The sequence below is a fragment of the Truncatella angustata genome (genome assembly GCF_020726525.1).
Source record: "Truncatella angustata strain MPI-SDFR-AT-0073 chromosome Unknown BKA67scaffold_6, whole genome shotgun sequence".
Lineage (NCBI taxonomy): Eukaryota > Fungi > Ascomycota > Sordariomycetes > Amphisphaeriales > Sporocadaceae > Truncatella > Truncatella angustata.
In genome coordinates this window covers 2176293-2195369 of record NW_025763386.1, presented here as the reverse complement: position 1 = coordinate 2195369, position 19077 = coordinate 2176293, and the positions used below count along the sequence as shown (strand labels likewise).

Genomic DNA, 19077 nt, shown 5'->3' with positions numbered 1-19077 from the left:
ATCCCGCCCGTTCAAGTGCCGCTTCGGAACTCCCGCTTTTGGAGAAGCCCCTGGCGTATAGGGCTTGTGGGGGACCACCTCCGCATTCTCCAATCTGCGACAGATCAAGGGTACCAGGACTCGGTATAGAGACAACCGACCAAATAGGTGAATAACTTGAACCACACACCTTTGGAGGCTTTATCAAGCTGGTTGCCCTGGTTTGATAGTGTTATCGACGTATATTGAGACATCTAAACTTCACGAATACATACATCATGACGGCAAACTCGCCTTTCGCTTCTGGTAAAGCCAAATGGATTTGGGTTCCTGGATTCGATGACGCTGCTAAGAAAGGGCAGTTTGTGTTGTTTCGTAAGACCTTTGAGATCAAGAATAGGCCAAGTGAGGATGTCTTCCTGCACGTGTCAGCAGATACGAGATATCGGTTGTATCTTAATGGCGAAAGCATCAGCTTTGGACCGTGCAAGAGTCACCTCGACCGCTGGAATTATGAGACTGTCAACATCACACCATATTTAAGAGCGGGCCGAAATATTCTGGCTGCTAAAGTTTTGCGATTTTCGATCGCGCACGATGGGTGTCTTAGTATGGTGAGGAGCCCGCTGCCGGGCTTGATTGTTCACTGCGAGATTGCTGTAAGTGAAGAGCATTCATTTTAGCTTATGCGTAATTGACCGTATAACAGGACCAGATACTCCATACCGATGAGAGTTGGAAGGCTAAGAAAGACGAAGGCACACAGCTAGTACCAGATTCCGAGTGGGATTATCGGCTGGGCCCCCAATTTCTGAGCCTGAATGAGATTGTTGACGGCCAAAGGTTAGATCTTGACTGGAATAGCCTTGAACACGATGACAGTGCGTGGTCTAACGCTGTGCTGGGGACACCGCAACGGAAGATGTCTCCAATGCTGGACTCTCGTCGGTTACACCCCCGAGAGATCCCGGTATTACCAGAGATCCCTTCTCGCTTTGATGGTGTCGTCAATCTTGAAGGCCCAATTTCCAAAGAGGCATGGATCAAACTCCTCACTGAAGATTTTGCCCTTGAAGTTCCGGCCAACAGCACGGTGTGGGTTGAAATTGAGTCCAGCGCGTTGACTACCGGGTTTTTAGATCTCGTGTCCACCATCAATAGCAAGGATTCAGATGCCCCCGATATTGAGATACTTTGCTCAGAATGCTATGAGTCGCCCATGCAACAGAGCACATCTCGCAGAAAGTCAGACAGGACAGACTTTCAGAACGGTGCTCTGTACGGCACGACAGACAAATATACGCTGCACGACGGCAAAAACCACTACTCGCCCTTCTGGTTCCGAACATTTCGTTACATCCGATTGACAATAACTACCAAATCAAGCGCTTTTGCCCTGAATGCATTCACGTACCGTTCGACACACTACCCCCTGGAGATTCGCACAAAGCTTGAAACATCTTCACCGTTCATCTCGAAGCTTTGGAATGTCAGCATCAACACCTTGCGAAACTGTATGCACGAGACATACGAAGACTGCCCGTTTTATGAACAGAACCAATTTGCCATGGATACCCGGAGTCAAATACTATTCACGTACCTGCTCTCCCGGGATGATAGGCTCGCACGAAAGGCTATGCAAGAGTTCCATGCCTCGCGAAGAGAAGACGGGCTTATAGAAACACACTTCCCGTGTCCTGGCCGTGGCATGAACATCCCCACATTCTCCCTGTTTTGGATCCTCATGGTGCATGATCATATGGTACACTTTGGCGATGAGAGACTGGTCAGGTCCTATGCCGGTGCGATCGATGGCATTCTCAATTACTTCGACCTCCTCATAAACGAGCTAGGTCTTGTGGGGCAATTCGATCCAGACTGCTGGGCTTTCGTGGACTGGGTAGATGGTTGGTTTACGCCGGGCAGAGGCTTTACGGGCCTTGCTGTGCCAAAAGCATATTACCAGAAAGGAGCAGCAACATACCACACTCTGGTGTATGCGTACGCCCTGCTTAAGGCAAGCGAGCTGCAAACGTTCCTTGGCCGGCGCGATACTGCAAAGGAGTATATGTCGCGCCACGAATCGCTCTTGCGGGCTGTGAAACAGCACTGTTTTGACTCATCTAGCAATTTCTTCCTCGACGGCCCCGGTGCTATTGACGAGCGAAGTCAACATGTTCAAGTCCTCGCCGTGCTTGCCGGGTGCATTAGGGGAGCTGAAGCCAAAGATCTCATGCGACGTACCGTTCTTGAGCGGGAAGAGCACAAACTAGCCAAAGCTAGCTTGGCCATGGGCTTCTACGTGTTTCGGGCCGTCAGTGAGGCAGGCATATACGAGGATTGCTGGGACACATTGATACAGCCATGGAGGAAAATGATTGACGACAATCTTACAACTTGGGCAGAGAGTGAAAGCATGATGCGAAGCGATTGTCATGGCTGGAGTGCGGTTCCGTTGTGGGAGATCGGCACGGAAATTTTGGGCGTCAAACAGGAAAGTAAGCCATATTTAGCCAAGGTGAAGGGTGATGTTGAAGGGAAAGGAGTACATGTAAACTCTAGGAAAGGACTGGTCAATGATATCAGGGCCGATGTGCTTGTCGGAGATGATGAAACAGTCCATGTGGAATGGGGGACAACATCGTAGCTCAAAACAAATACATGAAAATTTAATCATCACAGTCTGTATCATCCGTAATATACAGCCCTTTCCATGAGAAGAAGTAAGTTGGTGTTCGGTAAATGGTAGTTAAAAGTGACCCTCGTTACGGCCATGACAGCGTCTGTGGAGATACGCTACCGATCTGTCTCAGCTCTACAAAGGACCGTTTCATGGATTTAAATCTTCCAACAATCCTTTGCATCATTGACTATTGGTATATCTGAGCTGCATGCCCATGATGATTGAGATCCATATGGCTCCTTCCGACTACACAATGCGAATATCGACGACCCACCCATTGCGAAATTTCACTGAGCTCTTGGCATCACCGGCACAAACGGGTTTGTTTGGGCCTATGATCATTGATTATCAATGCTTTGTTTGCTGTTGTATGATTAAAGTTGGTCAAATTCGGACGTTTGGTCGTGAGATCGGTCTAGAAGGCCTCAGCATGAATCCTTGTCTTACTCTCGGGCAAGATGAGTACAACAGTAAACAAAAGTCCGATGCCGCCAAGCGAAGACCCATGTCGCTAGAAAATAAAGTATAACACAAAGAAGGACCTTTTTCAAGTTCAAAGGACCATTGCATAGTTTGTACGAATTCACCGCAGTCTGGTTATTGTGCCACAGCTTTGCCCTCCTCATCAACTTGAAGCAGGATTCCTTGTAAACATTCGGATCAAGTAGTACGGGGCGACCTGGTAGCCTTCGTCAAACTTGAAGCAAACATCTCAAGGGGAGTACACACGGGAGCATCCTCTTGTATATATATCCTACATATTGGGTCAAGGACATCCTAAGCAACCTCCAGATAGCCATGATAGGCAAACTCCGAAGTTTTTCACAAAGCTCATATCAACATATTCTACAACCGCTGATCTGGTAAAGACTCTTTTGCCTAAAAAATATGCAACTCATTACCCTTGTCACGGCAGTCTTCTGCACGCTTGCCACCGCGCAATCACCTTTGACGACGACCACCGTCACCACCACAGCTACATCGAGTGTTCTTGTTGCTGGTTCAACCACAACTTCCACCGATGTGTCAGTATCAACAACTACCACGGTTTCGTCGTCTCTGTCTACGACTAACCCTTCGTTGACATGGATCTCATCAAGCGCTGCAGGTAACGCGCAGGCCACTGGCTACGCGCTTGCCGGTCTGGCGGCCGGCGTTGCCGCTATGCTCGTTTGAATACTTGGACTGTTCCACCCAGAACGAGCCCTAACTACAATTCCGGGTAATAGGGAGGCTATGTACGTGAGGCGGCAATGAGCTAGCTACGGGTTCCTTTTGTTGGTAGTCTAATATGCGATGGTGGTTGCATATGTGGCATAATAAAGTTGCTTGCGGGGTAGTCAGTACAGAAAATTGGGATGCCGAGACTCTATACTAAAGCCGCATCGTGATGTTGATTTTGGTAGGTTTGGTTGCTCGGGTCAAAAACAGTTCGATCGAGCTGTGCCACAACGCATATTATACTGCGTACTTTGACTTTGGAGTCTTCTATGACAAATTCAGCGCAGCATGTGATCGTATGTCACACTCATGAAGTTGTCAAAAACATTCATTTACCTCAATGCCCCGCCATTATTAATAGAAAGGCACGTCATCCCCGCACCTAAGTTGAGGTCCCTGCATAATGGGCTTGAAACGGCAAGAAAAAAAAATTAAGACAGACGTACGACCTGCCTCAAACAGGACAAAATTCACTCACAGCGCGAACCGTGATAGATTGCTCACGTGTTTCTCTTTTTGACATAAACACAATACCAATTAGAAAAACTATTGATCTCGAACAACCGAAAGGAAAGATGGCAGACTCATCACAACCCCTCCGTATCGGCTTCGTTCCGGAGCACTTCTCCACACCTATCCACTTTGCAAAGAAGCACTTCGGGCTCTCCGCTACATTGATCCCATTTCCCTCCGGCACTGGGCACATGATCACGGCTCTGCGGGCCGGAGAGATTGATGTCGGCATTGGGTTGACTGAGGCGTGGGTTGCAGGGTTGGGTAAGGAGGACACTCCCGGCGATGGCGGCTATAGAATCGTGGGGACCTATGTTGAGACCCCTCTTTGTAAGTACCCCCTCCCCGATCATGGATGAGTCTAAGCTTCGTGCGGCTCACGTGTCTGCAGGCTGGGCGATCTCTACAGGCGCCAAGAGACCCGAGATCACATCTGTCGAGTCCCTGAAGGACTCCAAGATTGGTATCTCACGTCTGGGCTCTGGATCCCAGGTGATGGGCTATGTGTTAGCAGACCAGCAGGGCTGGCTCTCGCCTTCCGCATCGCCATATGCGGACTTTGTGGTGTTGCAAACATTCGACAAGCTGCGTAATGCAGTCAACGATGGCACGGCCGACTTCTTCATGTGGGAGCACTTCACGTCGAAGCGCTACTACGACTCGGGCGAGATTCGCAGAGTGGGCGAGATATACACACCCTGGAGCAGCTGGAAGATCGTGGCCTCGACGACGACTACGAAACTTGGCAACGACGAGCGGCTAAAGGACCTCTTCAAGAAACTAGACCAGGGCACGAAGTACTTCGTCGAACATGCCGACGAGGCCGTCAAGTACATCAGCACAGAGCTGGACTATTCGGAGGCCGATGCTCGGGAGTGGCTCACGACCGTCGAGTTTGCAGGGGAGGTGGCGGGAGTCAATATTACGGTCATCGAGAAGTGCATCGCTGCGTTGAGGAAAGCCGGCGTCTTGAAGGAGGACAAGGGTCTCCGAGCAGAGCAAATGTTGGTCTAGGAGGGGTTGGGCGAGCAGGTGGCCGTAGCAAGCGATCATGTTATCAAGACGCTCGGTGGGTAGTTTTATAGTCTCCGGACTACGATGAAAGGCATCCAAGCTGCAAGGAGGTTAGAAATGCCTTTGGCGGACCCTGATGCAACCAGATCAGCCAGGACACAGTAGTGATGTTCATTGTCAAAGGCACCACGCATTTAGAAATCAAGACACTAGACAGGGGATGGAGCTTTACAACAGAAAAGCTTGGCGATTATAGACAAGCCCCCACCAATCGACCTCCGTGTAGCATTTTGGTATGCGAAACTAGATAACTTCAGGCATTGTTAAAAGCAATTGGAGCGCTTGGCCCCTTTTCCTCGCTTCCCTTGGGCCCTCGACGTCGCCTGGTTGTTCAGCAGTCGGAGTTGTAACATCTCTAGAACCAGGCAGTCTATTGAATGCAGGGAGCTCACCGTGACGTGACGTCAATTGCTTGAAAGCTTCAAAGCGCAACTTCGAAGTTTTGGCGCCCAGTCGCATCGAGCCTTCAACAACCAAGTCTACAACCCGCACGGAGAACTTTCGCGACAATGTCTCTTCCACGCGTCTTCCAGCCGCGCCTGCCCGCCTTGTCGTCCACGTCCACGCCAGCCCTCCGACGAGCTCTTCCCCGGCCCCGAAGACCACAAATGCGCCTCGAGTCGACCAAGCCGACGCTCTCCCCGTCGTCGCAGCCCGAGATCACGGCCAAGCAGGCAAGCCGCTTCGACAAGGTCATAACCCGCACGCAGCGCTGGCTGCCCAAGCGCTTCCACTCCCCGCTGCAGAACTTCCGCTCGGCGCCCGGGTCGCACATGGTCGCCTTCCTCCTGATCCACGAGATCACGGCTGTCCTGCCGATATTCGGCCTCGTCGGGTTGTTCCAGTACTACGACATCGTGCCCGCGGGATATGTGTTCGGGCCGTGGGCGCCGTACGTGCAGGACGGCGCGTTCAAGTTCCTGAGCTGGTTCAGGAAGAAGGGGTACTTCGGGCTGGGTGCCGAGGATGCCAAGGCCGGCGAGGAGAGGTTCGAGAGGGAGCTGGACAGGGAGGCCGAGGAGCAGGGCGGAAGGGACAAGAAGTCCCACAGCGCCTGGGCGCTTTGGACCAGGATAAGAGGCCAGAAGAAGGACGAGGCGGAGGCGGGAGCCGTGGAGGAGGCTGCCCAGCAGGCCAAGAGCAAGACGAGGAGGGCTGTCGAGTTGGTGAGGGAGAAGGCAACACTGCAGAATACGGAAAACGGATACAAAATCGGGGTGCAACTGGTGGCTGCTTATGCCATCGTCAAAGTGCTGCTCATACCGAGGATAGCCTTTTCACTCTGGGTCACACCGTCCATTGCAAGACTCATGGTGAGGACGAGAAAGGGCCTTCTGAAGCGCTGATGGGGATTTCTGGATGTTGTATACCTAGACCGATTCAAACATGACACACCACTGCATAAAATACTAACAGATGGCATATTGCATTTCTACAGTTGAAACCAGTGGTTGGCAAGGGGCACGGCTTGCACCATTGTCGGCTGTCTGATCCTCGAGAACCCATGTGGCCAACATCTTTGACGAGCAAGGCAGTAGACATGACATCTTGTTTGATATCACGACATTATGTGAGTGAAGAAACGGTTTGCGTGAAGATCCTTTTATTTGCTTTTGTGTTTGCTATATAAGACACATGAACGCTTCTATCAGCATGAGACACACGCCTCACGCAGTCTTAAGCTCAATTGTCTTTTTGTAATTTAAGCCTTCTCGTAGATCCAAGAAGCGCTGTGGCTCTGGTAGTTGATGACCTCACCCTCCTTGAACCAGAGAGCAATCTCCTTCTTGGCGTTCTCGACGGAGTCGGAACCGTGGCAGACGTTTCGGCCGACATCGATGGCGAAGTCACCACGGATGGTACCGGGGGCAGAGGCAAGAGGGTTGGTGGCACCGAGGAGGGTACGGCCAGTCTTGACGGCGTCACGGCCCTCCCAGACCATGGCGCAGATGGGACCGCTCAGCATGTCTGGGCCGGTCGTCAGCAGCTGTCTTTATTTCACTCGAGGGCAGGTTGGGGAGGGGGGTTTGCATACACTGAACCAAGCCGGGGAAGAAGGGCTTCTCCTTGAGGTCGGCGTAGTGAGTCTCAAGGTGGTCCTTGCTGGGGCTGACGAGCTTGAGGGCAACGAGCTTGTAGCCACGGTTCTCGAAGCGGCTGATGATGGGGCCGACAAGACCGCGCTGAACGCCGTCAGGCTTGATAGCAATGAAACTGTGTCAAAGTCAGTCCGCCAATGCTCTCTCTGGGGATGCTCAATTGGACAGCATTGGCACGTACGTCTGCTCGGAGGCCATTTTGAGTTGGGGTTGTAGGATTGAGACGGTTTGTTCTGTCGGGTGGTTTGTGGTGAAGGAAGTGGTAGAGAGGGTAAAGCTGCGAGTGAAATTCCAGCCTGGACGATTGATGTTTAACTGCCAGGGTAGGAGGAGGAGGCAGAAAAATAGCAGCCAACCCACGAGGAAAAAGTACAGAGTGAGGGGTCGTCTTCGTCGATGGTGTCCCTGGTCTCCGTGGCCGTGGCCGTGGCGGGGCAGATGCTGCTGATCTTGGGCCTGATTGGCCTTGGGACCCGCTGCAGCTACAGCTTTTGCTCTGGCCTGCTGCGTTGGCGCTGCCGCTGCATTTGCTGGCGCCGGTGATGCTGAACCTAGAGCAGGCTGTTGGGCGGTGTTTCTGACTCTTGTGCCTGCAGGATCCCCAGAGCCCCAATTTGAAGTGGATGCGGTTGGCCAGGTATCAGTGTTCGCTGGCCGGCGGTCTGATTGACCTTGACCCAGAACATTGGCCTTCTTACCGCCTCCAATTGGGGTGGAAATGCTGGAGTGGTTCGTCATGTTTGCTGCACTGAGATCTAGACTAGTCTACAGGTGTGTATGTCGTCTTGATTCTGTACAGCCTTTTTTTTGCTTTACTTGACTTGAAGAAACACCATTCATTGGCGGTTGTCGAGGGTTCTTGGGTTGCGTGTGATTGCTGTTTGTGTGTGAACGAGTGAAAATGCGCCTGGAGGTTCGGTAGGATCTAATCTGGCGGTCAAAGTCGAATGTGTATAGGTTCGTTCATGTCCAGACGAGTTGAGATGCTGAGGCCTTACTTCGTTTGTTTCATATGATCATGGAGTAGATGTCATGCTCTATTAGAGAAAGAGGAAGACGATCATCTTTTTTCTTCTTCTTCGAAAGCTGAACAATCATGGGGTTGTGGATTACCGGTGATTATATCTATCTATCTATCTGCTGTCCATGTACCCCAGGAAGAGCCACCAATGGCGATCGATGAAATACTCCGATCCAAGTATCCAGAAGGCATGTGTATGAGTTGTAGTCACAAGAGACGACTTGCTCATGTACCAACAAGCTGACAGTGTCATAGAATAAATAACCGTAAGAGCACAGCTTAGGCTCAGCTTATAGACTGCACAAAGAGTATCCGAGATTGATTCTGCAACAATAATTTATACGGGATTCAAGTCGAAGCTGCCAAGGGGTTCGGCGGGGGCCCCAGGGTTTGGCTGCCAATGAGCAGCCTGCACGGAGCCAAACCCCATTTGGAGCTCTACCGTCATCAAGGACAGCTGGAGCTTTTAGAAAGTCGACACACGAAACGATAATCCCCATCTTCAATTACAACGAGGGGGAAATCCTATTTACTTCCATACAAGTCGTCACCCATCACCTACGGGCCAATTGACTCCTGTACCCCTCAATGGTCAACTGCAGGCCTCAGTGCATGACATCACCTCTTCTTCTCCTCTAGCTACGACCGATTAGACTCCCCCCCGTCTTGGGGTAAACACCAAGATGCGGAGTTCCAACCAGCTGTCCTGGACATGGACGGCCTACCTATGCCTTCTCTCCGTTCTCTGCTCTCTGTTCACGCCGGCCGGTAAGTCGCACATTACACGCCCGCCCTCCTTAGCCCTCGCAGCAACTCATACGCACTCGCAGTAATGGTGAAGGAGAACGATTTCAAGAAATGCGGTCAATCTGGCTTCTGTAAACGAAACCGCGCCTATGCCGACCATGTCGAGGTCCAGGGCGCTTCGTGGAAGGCGCCTTACAAGATCACCTCCGACAAGGCCTCGTTCAAAGATGGCCAATTCCAGGCTACCATTCTGAAGACCACCGACGACGACGGAAGAACCGTCAACCTTCCTGTTACCATATCGTTCCTCAAGTCCGGAGCCGCGCGAGTCACCGCCGACGAAGAGAAACGCCAGCTGAAGGATATCGAGCTGAGACACGACAGCCCAGCCCGAAAGGAGAGATACAACGAGGCTGAGAAATGGGCCGTCGTTGGAGGCTTGGACCTGGACAACGAGGCGACTATCGCACGCGAAAGCGGCACTGGCATGACCATCCAGTACGGACCGAACTCATCGTTCGAGGCCGAGATCAAGTACGAGCCCTTTGGCGTTGATTTCAAGCGGGACGGCACCGTTCAGGTCAAGCTCAATGACCGTGGTCTTTTGAACATGGAACATTGGAGACCCAAGGTCGAAAAGGCTGAGCCCGAGAAGAAGGAGGGCGAGGAGGGCGAGAAGCAGGAAGAGGAGAAGAACGACGTCCCTGCCCATCTCGACGAAAGCACCTGGTTCGAGGAGACATTCAACGGCAACACGGATACGAAGCCTCGTGGTCCCGAGAGTGTTGCGCTTGACATCACCTTCCCAGGATACGAGCATGTCTTCGGCATCCCCGAGCACGCTGGCCCCTTGTCGTTGAAGGAAACCCGCGGCGGTGACGGCAACTACAACGAACCTTACAGACTATACAACGCTGATGTGTTCGAGTACATCCTGGACAGCCCAATGACTCTATACGGCGCCATTCCCTTCATGCAGGCCCAACGTAAGGACTCCACCGTCGGTGTCTTCTGGCTCAACGGTGCCGAAACCTGGATTGACATCGTCAAGGCTAAGGAGTCAAAGAATCCCTTGGCACTTGGTCTGAACTCCAAGACGAATACTCATACTCACTGGATCTCCGAGTCTGGCTTGTTGGATGTCTTCGTCTTCCTTGGCCCTACACCCAAGGATATCAGCAAGACCTACGGCGAGCTTACTGGCACGACTGCTATGCCTGCCGAGTTTGCCATTGGCTACCACCAGTGTCGCTGGAACTATGTGTCTGACGACGATGTTAAGGAGGTTGATCGTAAGATGGACAAGTTCAAGATTCCCTACGATGTCATCTGGCTTGACATCGAGTACACTGACGAGAAGAAGTACTTCACCTGGGATCCCAACATGTTCAAGGACCCTATCTCCATGGGCAAGCAGCTTGACGAGCATGGCAGAAAGCTCGTCACTATCATTGATCCTCACATCAAGAACACTGGCAACTACCACGTCATTGAGGAGCTCAAGTCCAAGGGCCTGGCCGTCAAGAACAACAAGGGTAGCGACTTTGATGGTTGGTGTTGGCCTGGTTCCTCCATGTGGGTTGACTGCTTTAACCCTGCCGCGATCAAATGGTGGACCTCGCTGTTCAAGTACGATGCCTTCAAGGGCACCATGGAGAACACTTATATCTGGAACGACATGAATGAACCGTCTGTCTTCAACGGTCCCGAGATTACTTTCCCCAAGGATAACCTGCACCACGGCGGCTGGGAGCACCGTGATGTCCACAACATCAATGGCATGACGTTCCATAATGCTACTTATGACGCCCTGATGACTCGCAAGAAGGGTGAGCTCAGGCGTCCGTTTGTGCTCACTCGTTCCTTCTTTGCCGGTTCTCAGCGTCTGGGCGCCATGTGGACAGGTGACAACCAGGCTAGCTGGGAGCATCTTGGTGCCGCTGTTCCTATGATTCTCGCCCAGGGTATCGCTGGCTTCCCCTTCGCTGGCGCTGACGTCGGTGGCTTCTTCGGCAACCCCGAGCTGGAGCTTCAGTCGCGTTGGTACCAAGCTGGTGCCTTCTACCCCTTCTTCCGCGGCCATGCGCACATTGATGCCCGTCGCCGTGAACCATACATGGCTTCTGAGCCGTACCGATCCATCATCACAGCCGCCCTCCGCCTCCGATACAGTCTGATGCCTTCATGGTACACAGCCTTCTTCCACGCAAACCGAGATGGTAGCCCCATCATCCGACCTATGTACTGGACTCACCCCAGCGAGGAGAGTGGTTTTGCTGTAGATGATCAGTTCTTCGTTGGAGCCACCGGTCTTTTGGTTAAGCCGATTGTCGAAAAGGACAAGGATTCTACCGACATTTACATTCCCGACGATGCTGTTTACTATGATTACTTCACGTACGCCAAGCTCTCGACTCACAGGGGCAAGAGTGTCTCGATTGATGCTCCCCTCGAGAAGACACCTGTACTAATGAGAGGCGGCCACATTTTCCCTCGCCGCGACACCCCTCGCCGTTCTACTCAGCTCATGAAGTATGACGACTATACTCTTGTGATTGTCCTCGGCAAGGATTTGGCTGCTGAGGGCGAGCTCTACGTAGACGATGGTGACTCTTTCGACTATCAGAAGGGTCAATACATCCACCGTAACTTCAAGTTCCACCAGCTGCAGCTCACGTCAACTGCTGCCTCTTCCCACGAAGGCAAGAAGCTTCGTGAGGGCGACTGGATGAAGCGTTTCCATAACGTAAGCTTTGATAAGCTTGTCATTGTTGGTGTTCCGTCATCCTGGGAGGGCAGGACCGAGGTTGAAGTCGAGTCTGAAGGCAAGAAAACCAAGGTCCCCTTCCACTTCAACAAGGCTGAGGGCGGCCGTGCCGCTTTCGCTACTGTGGGACGTATCGGTGCGAGAGTTGGCGCTGACTGGGAAATCGACTTTGCCTAGAAACAAACGGATAACGGTTGTTCGTTAAGCGTGTAAACGAGAGACATGTTTCAGGAACTTGGTACAGAAATATCAATAGAAGAATGCCTAGATTTGAATGTAGATTTATGGGAATTGCTTACGGCATGTAATAAGCAGTAAAGCATCACTCGACACGTGGTTCAACGCATATTGATTTTCATTCCCACCCCTCTGTCTTTCTATTAAGCCCACGCAAGGTTCTTCTGCCCCGGTGTCTTAAAACCTTAGACTTCAAGGTTGTTACCTCTCAGGACACAGTAGATAATCAGGTGATAGACCATTCGCAAAAGACCGACCTGGGATGTACGCGCTCGTTATCAAAATAGGTGAGTCGTAACACTACGACGCGTGACTATTCTCGAACATGAATGGTCGAGTTGCGAAAATTCTGAAGTGGCCGTGTCTAGCAAGATACGACGGCTTAGGCAGCACTTTCTCATCGCATCTGCGTGGACCCCAAGTGAGGTTCGAATTCTGGTTGGGATCCTCTCCCTCTATCTTGCCACTTGCTCCTCATACCATTGACACGCTTAGATGATTACTCCACGAAGCAGTTCGTTTGCTACGGAAATAATTGTCTCGGCTGTGACTCTGATAATGCGTAGATATTCTTTGTTTCTGTTATACTAAGGAAGATCCTTGGTCCACCACTAAACCGGAAACAAGAACATGCTATCAAGAAAAGCTTCAATTGCTCGATTACCAGCCCCTCACTCGCAATATTGAAGCTTGGAAGCCATTGCCAGACTGGCTCGTCGTTCTGAAAACTTTAAAACGCGCCTAACTAGTTCGCATAAGGGTTTTCGATTCCAACGACCAAAATGGCAAGCTTTGGCAAGACCAAATGCGATGAAACCATTCCATAATGCCTCTTGTGGAAGGCTGCCACACTCAACTACCACCTTCTTTCACCAAGCCGAGAGATTTATAGTAGAAAGAAACAAGCACCAAACAACCCCATCTATCTTCCTCATGACTATGCTCAAGGCATAGTGCACAACGAAGAGGGAGCCAACAAAAATTAACCGGCCTACGACTCCGAAAAGTCATAGAGTAGTGGCACACGACGATGTGCGATGTCATGCGCCAGAACTACTTCATTTCTGAAAGCTTGAGCTCAAAAACGAAACCAGTAGGTAAGTATGAAGAGGAGAGAGAAAAATCAAAGAAAAGAACAGGAGGGGGTCGAATATTTATACCCAAGGGGGGAGGGACCTTGGAGGGTTACTGATTGTTGCCTCAGATTTCTGCTCCGGAGCCACTAGTCTAGATTCGGACGAGTTGAGTCGATTCAGTCTTTTCAAATCGGCCAGTCAGAAATTGCAAACAGGAATAATGGCTGATTGGCTGGTCTCTCTCTTTTTTTGCAACAGTGATGCAGTGAATACTGCTCATGCTGATTGTTCAGACATTACGCTAGTCCTTGATTGGGACGATCGGGATCTCTATCAGCGGCTCCTTCCTTGATTGGTCGAAGTTAACGCTATAAACGAACAGTCCATCATCTGCAAGACCCTCAGCCAAGATGCTCCGCTTCAGACAACTTTTATATCAAAGAAATTCTCCCCAGCCCCATAGATACAAAGGTAAAATGAGTATGGCGGTTATATGTTTTATCGTTGTATTATCCAGTGGCAGCAATCTTCACTATGCACGGCGATGTCTGATTGGATATCCACCGATATCTGGTCGTCGGCACCAAGCTCCAGCTATACGAAATCATACAATTATCCCTGAGAGTAATACTACAAGGCACAATTTGTATGACAGATGAAATCACGCGGTTGCCACATGTTTTGTAACGTTTACATCAGCTTATGGTGATACTAACAGTGACAGGCAGCCAAGTTACGGCCATATAATGACATGTGAGTCGCTATGCGTGCAACTTTGTCTGATGTCTGGACAGGTATGTGGGAAGAGGGGGGGGGCGACGCTACCTGAGTGGCCTTGCTATTCAAATTGAATATATGCGGTGACTCCTTTGCCTGCTTCGTTGCGGCTGAGTGGTCGTTTTCACCCATGTGGAGGCACACTCAGTGGTCGAGGGGCACAACCACAACAGGTTTCCTCAATCCGAACGGTTCCCGACAGCTGCCAGCTTCCTAACAGTCAGCCTCTGGACGAAAGGACTTCTTCGAACGTTGACCATTGTATTAGATCAGAGCTTCCATAGCGGCGATCTGCATGAGCCATGTCTGATTGCCAATGCATTGGACGGTGAGTCTGGCAACGCACAACTAAATACGACCAGCACAAAATGTATTTCAACATATTTGGGGATGGACGATGACATCTGAGAGCAGATCATTTGAATTGGCGCATCAGATATTCGTCCAATCATGGCCATTCTCTCTCTCTCTCTCTCTCAAAGCGTTTCACATGGGCTCGCTCCCGGTTTGCGCCATTGAGATAAGCTACTTTTACTTTTAGGAGGCTTCATACCATCCTCTTTAAGGTCTTGGATCATTTACCTCTGTTAGCAGGTGTCCTGTATCATATATACGACCTTGGTGAGTCGCTTGTCTCGCCATATTCATCAGCTACTCGACCGCCGAACTTGCTGTCCCGCAACGTGAACGCGCATTCATCGTCTAAAGTTAATATCATAGGGTCAACTAGGCCCTTATTATGGCTATTTCAATTACATCTACTTACAGCATCCTGTATCAGCAAGCAGGGCCTACGCCGTACATTACTGCCTCTCTACGTAAAATCGTTCAGCATCTTTTTACAGTTCTCGATTCGTCCAATGCGTGTCATTCTGTTGATAGCTACCCAGATACTGCTTTGGTTAAACTATCGCGTCGGCCAACACTCCACTGGCAAACACTTAGAGGAGCAAATACTGGTTATGGCAGCGACACTCATTGTCTCCAATCGCCCCTGCAGCTATGTCATTCTCTGACAACGCGAGCCAGCAACCACCAGCCCCTTCACCAATATCCCCAATAACAACAACAGTTTCCTCAGACCAAACAAATTCAAGCAAACAAGTTCACCTTTTAAAACCTTAGAAAATCTAAGTACTTTCACCTTTAGGCACTGGAGTATGAAAGTAGTCGAATGAATGATGTCAAAGACTACCTTTCTGGCGCATAAACATCTTCCGTCTCGAGGTTCATGAGATTATCAAGGAACCATCCTGCTAATCGCTCACTACTCATATTCCAGGAGATGTTAAACATCGGATTTCGTTCACAATGGCCAAGTCCCATGCTCCTTAGATATAATCATACTCTGTTAACTTCCTCACCTTTGGTATCTCAGGTCCGTGGCTAGTCGGCTGGTTGGTTGGCTAGAGTGTTCAGTACGAGCGGGACTATAGTGGCCGCTGTACTGCCACTTACCCCCAGTGTGCCGCCAATGCCAGTATTCCGTGGACTGTCGCTACCAGAAGTCTATCTGTTCGTGCATCTTTGTGCATCTCACAAAATACCTCTAGTATAGCCGATGACCATCAATTGGAAAACGGCCCCCCTTTTACGTGTGGTGGAGTCTTACTATTACTCGTCACCCAACAAGCTGGTAGTCTCGAAAGCCGCCATGACTAGTATATCGACATGATCCATCACGAGTAGGTCTACAGCCCCATTCACAATCTCCACTGTCAAGGACATATATGTCAATGCGAGCAATCGTCGTCACCAAGGTCTGTTGGCAGAATTGGCATTGCGTCTGACTACGAAGCTACTCGTTTGAGTAATCAGTACGACATCAGGAGATTCTGGGTTCGATCCCCAGGCAGACCTACATTTTTGTCGATTTTTCGCATCGTCATTTTTACCATTCCGCCTACAACCAACCCATGTATACACGCTTCAAGCCCGGGTATGAAACATGGTGACTCCACCTGCAACCTGACTTGCGCCCGAGAGGGAGCGGTAACTTATCCTGAATGGTAGTTTTGTAGATATATATAATCTAAGTAGATGTCTAATGACAGTGACCAGTGTTACGAAGTCGCGAAGGTTTATTTATGATATACTGGCGTAAAACATGTTGACGTTTGATTGGCCCCATACTTACACTGTTGACTTTCTATGTATGTATGTATGTATGTACCCTACCCACCAGTCAACTTGTAGAAAATATCGTCATCATGCCATTCATTGTTATTAGATTTGACTAAAGATCAATAGAATTGCTAGCCCCGTGGATTCTTGAGCCAGTCACTTGGATAACCCATCAACAGCTCTGTCCAGATGTTTCGGACGATGCTCGATTAAAACCCGAATGCCAAGACCAGCTAGCGGCATCGGATCCCATGAACCAAAGTCTCCGAAGTCAAAGAGTACCATTTGCGTTCTACCTAATTCATCATCCATCACACTTAGAATTAAACAGAAGCTTACCCACATGCGATAGTCTTGCAATGTTCAAGAATAATGTCTGATGTCTCTCTCTTCTATTTGTCGATCTTGTTACTGACCTGGCATTTACGTGCGGAACCATTCAGCTCAAACCTCGGTAGACTTAGGGCGGTATCAATATAGCCGTAACTGTTTCCGAGGCTAAGAACCGTGAATATCGGACACCCAGCCCTGGTCAGCAACGGCTTGGTGTTCCGTATCAATCAAAATCGTCTTGTCTCCGGGTGACTAGTGTTCTGAGCTATTGTCATACAACAGTCATTTCTTCAGCGAGATCAAGCTTTGGGAAATACAGAAAGGTGGGGGGTCTGCCTTCCTGTAGCACAAAAGATGGCGCCGCAAGCGATCCGTAAGGCGGACGAGCGTCTTACGTTTCAAGAGCAAATGAGTTTTGCAGCGTTGCCGGACATCATACGCGATGGTTCTCCAGTAAAGCGATATATGAGCCGAAGGGCCGTCTGGGTTCCTGGTGTTGATTTACCGGTGCAAATGAGTCCTTGGAGAGGAAAGGCGGCTTATGGCGGGCACGTGTACAGTCAAGCAGGACTCGTAGCATCCAGGGCCTTCTCCGAAAGCAGAGCCAGTGTGCAAGCGGGACAGCCACTACGACAGTTTGGTATTCATGTAAGTCTTTTTATGATTGGCACATTGTTTGCTCAAGTACCAAAATGTAACGCACTAAGACATGATTCTTGCAACTTCCACATGTAAGTGTCGTAGGAACTGAACGCTGACAAGCGAACTCCAGACTATACATGGGTACTTTTCAGAAGCTGGTCTTGTGGATCGAGCGTTCATCTACGAGGTCACCACCATCGCAGCAAATCACTCCTTCCATAACGTTCTTGTCAAGGTCCGGCAACCAAAGACACCAAGCACTAGCCGAAACGGCGATCACTATCCACTCGAAGACGCAAAGGAGTCTCTAGGTCCCGTATGTTTCAGCGCCGTGGTCTCCTTCAGACCAGCTACGCGGTCCCAGCTAGACATCCAAGAACCATCCGCACAGACGCGCTACGCGAATATCCTGAGCCTGCGGCCGTCGTCGGCCTGGGACCCAGCGCCATCTGTTGATATTGCCGCTGTTCTGGAAGCCTTTCCGTCACGTGAGGCCGGCAGTTTCCCTATTGTGGATATGAAGAAGGTTGACATGACGGCTTTCAACGAGGGCAAGCCACTATACGACCGACGCGAGTTGCTGCTCTACCGGCTAATCGCCCCGCTTCCTGCGTCGGATCCGGATGCGCATATCGTAGCGCATGCGTACGAAGCCGATAGGAACGGGCTCTTGATGATTGGTAATCATATAGGTTTTGGTCATAATTTCGGGCGGGCAGCAAGTTTGAGTTATTCATTCGTGGTTCACGTCAATCCATCAGACGCCGTGATGAAATTTGGTGAGGATGAGTGGTGGATACAAGAGTGCAGCTTTCCGAGGGTTGAAGCTGGCAGAGGTATCATCATGAGTAAGATCTGGAGCCCTAGTGGCGTTCACGTGGCGACTGAATATCAAGATGGCATCATTCAAAGGCCATGGGGGCCAGATGAGAGGCAAGGGAAGTTATGAGTTTGAGTGTGCCATCTTCTATTCGAGGTACAGCCGTCCCATGAGATCGAGGGAACCATAACACCCAACAAGCATGTGATGGACATAACACGGGTCAGGAAGATGACTGCTAAGGGTCGCCACTCTAGGGTTATGATCGCCAGTCTTTGACCGAGACACGCGAGGGCATCAATGGTTAACCACATCATCTATACAATGACAATCACCCGAGAAAGGCCAGTATGGTTTTTCCCGAGCATGAAGTTCTGCCTTTTTTATCTTCGGCAGGTCCAAGAGCTTATTCTCAATGAGAAGCAGCATTTGTTCACTACTGATCAGGAAGCAGATCTTCCAAAAGCTTCCTAGTCCACCGCACACATCCACATAGAAGCCACTTATATTCAATAAACAGATTATTAGCATAAGCCAAGGTCTTCTTAGTTGGCTGTTTGGAGTTCCTTGAATCTCCGTTATACATTATTTGGAGACTGCAGCTGTCCTGGAGCAGTCATGAAGAAGTCTGGTCCGAAGATGGCCAATAAGGACATGTAGAACCTTTGGCGGGTATATATGAAGCCTGTTTGCGCCGTACTTGAGATATTGAGGCAGACAGAGGACTAATGCAGCAATATCATCGCGCCTCCACACGATTGAGAATGTCTCACGTGTTGCGACCATCTGGCTGATCGTGCCAACCAAAGCGAGTTAGAGGTTCGGCGGCGATCGATCAACAGCTCTTTCATAACGTAGTAGAGGGTGATCTCATGACATAAAAAATTACGGGACGCATACCACACGCGAAGAAAGAAGTTGAAGCCAGAGGAAGCTGGGAGAATCGAAGATCGATCCTGGGAAA

The 19077-nt window shown here is 50.2% G+C and overlaps 7 protein-coding genes and 1 non-coding gene across 8 annotated transcripts; 7 read left to right on the top strand and 1 right to left on the bottom strand.

The window, feature by feature from the left end:
• Window positions 1-107: 107 nt before the first annotated feature.
• On the top strand, window positions 108-2657 carry BKA67DRAFT_626751 (bacterial alpha-L-rhamnosidase-domain-containing protein). Its single transcript, XM_046105553.1, has 2 exons — window positions 108-638; window positions 689-2657. Exons 1-2 carry the CDS (start codon window positions 258-260, stop codon window positions 2624-2626), a joined length of 2319 nt encoding a protein of 772 aa, XP_045956414.1. The 5' UTR covers window positions 108-257; the 3' UTR covers window positions 2627-2657.
• Window positions 2658-3378: 721 nt separating this feature from the next.
• BKA67DRAFT_573109 (uncharacterized protein) lies at window positions 3379-4238 on the top strand. Its single transcript, XM_046103331.1, has one exon. It carries the CDS (start codon window positions 3551-3553, stop codon window positions 3836-3838), a length of 288 nt encoding a protein of 95 aa, XP_045956413.1. The 5' UTR covers window positions 3379-3550; the 3' UTR covers window positions 3839-4238.
• A 10-nt stretch (window positions 4239-4248) lies between these two features.
• Window positions 4249-5715, top strand: BKA67DRAFT_573108 (uncharacterized protein). The gene is made up of 2 exons (XM_046103330.1): window positions 4249-4726; window positions 4788-5715. Exons 1-2 carry the CDS (start codon window positions 4459-4461, stop codon window positions 5408-5410), a joined length of 891 nt encoding a protein of 296 aa, XP_045956412.1. The 5' UTR covers window positions 4249-4458; the 3' UTR covers window positions 5411-5715.
• Window positions 5716-7057, top strand: BKA67DRAFT_573106 (uncharacterized protein). Its single transcript, XM_046103329.1, has one exon. It carries the CDS (start codon window positions 5980-5982, stop codon window positions 6814-6816), a length of 837 nt encoding a protein of 278 aa, XP_045956411.1. The 5' UTR covers window positions 5716-5979; the 3' UTR covers window positions 6817-7057.
• On the bottom strand, window positions 7057-7950 carry BKA67DRAFT_573104 (nucleoside diphosphate kinase). Its single transcript, XM_046103328.1, has 3 exons — window positions 7751-7950; window positions 7506-7684; window positions 7057-7438 (listed from the first exon to the last, which is right to left on the bottom strand). The coding sequence occupies exons 1-3, from the start codon at window positions 7765-7767 to the stop codon at window positions 7173-7175; spliced, it is 462 nt and encodes a 153-aa protein (XP_045956410.1). The 5' UTR covers window positions 7768-7950; the 3' UTR covers window positions 7057-7172.
• A 1232-nt stretch (window positions 7951-9182) lies between these two features.
• On the top strand, window positions 9183-12448 carry BKA67DRAFT_348711 (family 31 glycosyl hydrolase). Its single transcript, XM_046096342.1, has 2 exons — window positions 9183-9358; window positions 9421-12448. Exons 1-2 carry the CDS (start codon window positions 9274-9276, stop codon window positions 12279-12281), a joined length of 2946 nt encoding a protein of 981 aa, XP_045956409.1. The 5' UTR covers window positions 9183-9273; the 3' UTR covers window positions 12282-12448.
• Window positions 12449-15953: 3505 nt separating this feature from the next.
• BKA67DRAFT_t127 lies at window positions 15954-16054 on the top strand. The gene has a single exon. It is a non-coding gene; the product is annotated as a tRNA-Arg (tRNA).
• A 1005-nt stretch (window positions 16055-17059) lies between these two features.
• BKA67DRAFT_520753 (acyl-CoA thioesterase II) lies at window positions 17060-18242 on the top strand (the record flags this gene model as incomplete). The annotated part of the gene is made up of 2 exons (XM_046098215.1): window positions 17060-17299; window positions 17424-18242. 2 exons carry the CDS (start codon window positions 17060-17062, stop codon window positions 18240-18242), a joined length of 1059 nt encoding a protein of 352 aa, XP_045956408.1.
• Between the last annotated feature and the right edge of the window lie 835 nt (window positions 18243-19077).

Excerpts from the sequence above, each read along its gene's own strand:
- BKA67DRAFT_573104 (XM_046103328.1), bottom strand. Across the intron at positions 7,439-7,505 it reads CTTCCCCGGCTTGGTTCAGT|ACATGCTGAGCGGTCCCATC; the intron begins GTATGCAAACCC and ends CGACCGGCCCAG.
- BKA67DRAFT_348711 (XM_046096342.1), top strand. The coding sequence starts at position 9,274 with ATGCGGAGTTCCAACCAGCTGTCCTGGACATGGACGGCCTACCTATGC. Across the intron at positions 9,359-9,420 it reads CTCTCTGTTCACGCCGGCCG|TAATGGTGAAGGAGAACGAT; the intron begins GTAAGTCGCACA and ends ACGCACTCGCAG.
- BKA67DRAFT_573108 (XM_046103330.1), top strand. The coding sequence starts at position 4,459 with ATGGCAGACTCATCACAACCCCTCCGTATCGGCTTCGTTCCGGAGCAC. Across the intron at positions 4,727-4,787 it reads CTATGTTGAGACCCCTCTTT|GCTGGGCGATCTCTACAGGC; the intron begins GTAAGTACCCCC and ends ACGTGTCTGCAG.
- BKA67DRAFT_573109 (XM_046103331.1), top strand. The coding sequence starts at position 3,551 with ATGCAACTCATTACCCTTGTCACGGCAGTCTTCTGCACGCTTGCCACC.
- BKA67DRAFT_626751 (XM_046105553.1), top strand. The coding sequence starts at position 258 with ATGACGGCAAACTCGCCTTTCGCTTCTGGTAAAGCCAAATGGATTTGG. Across the intron at positions 639-688 it reads TTGTTCACTGCGAGATTGCT|GACCAGATACTCCATACCGA; the intron begins GTAAGTGAAGAG and ends ACCGTATAACAG.
- BKA67DRAFT_573106 (XM_046103329.1), top strand. The coding sequence starts at position 5,980 with ATGTCTCTTCCACGCGTCTTCCAGCCGCGCCTGCCCGCCTTGTCGTCC.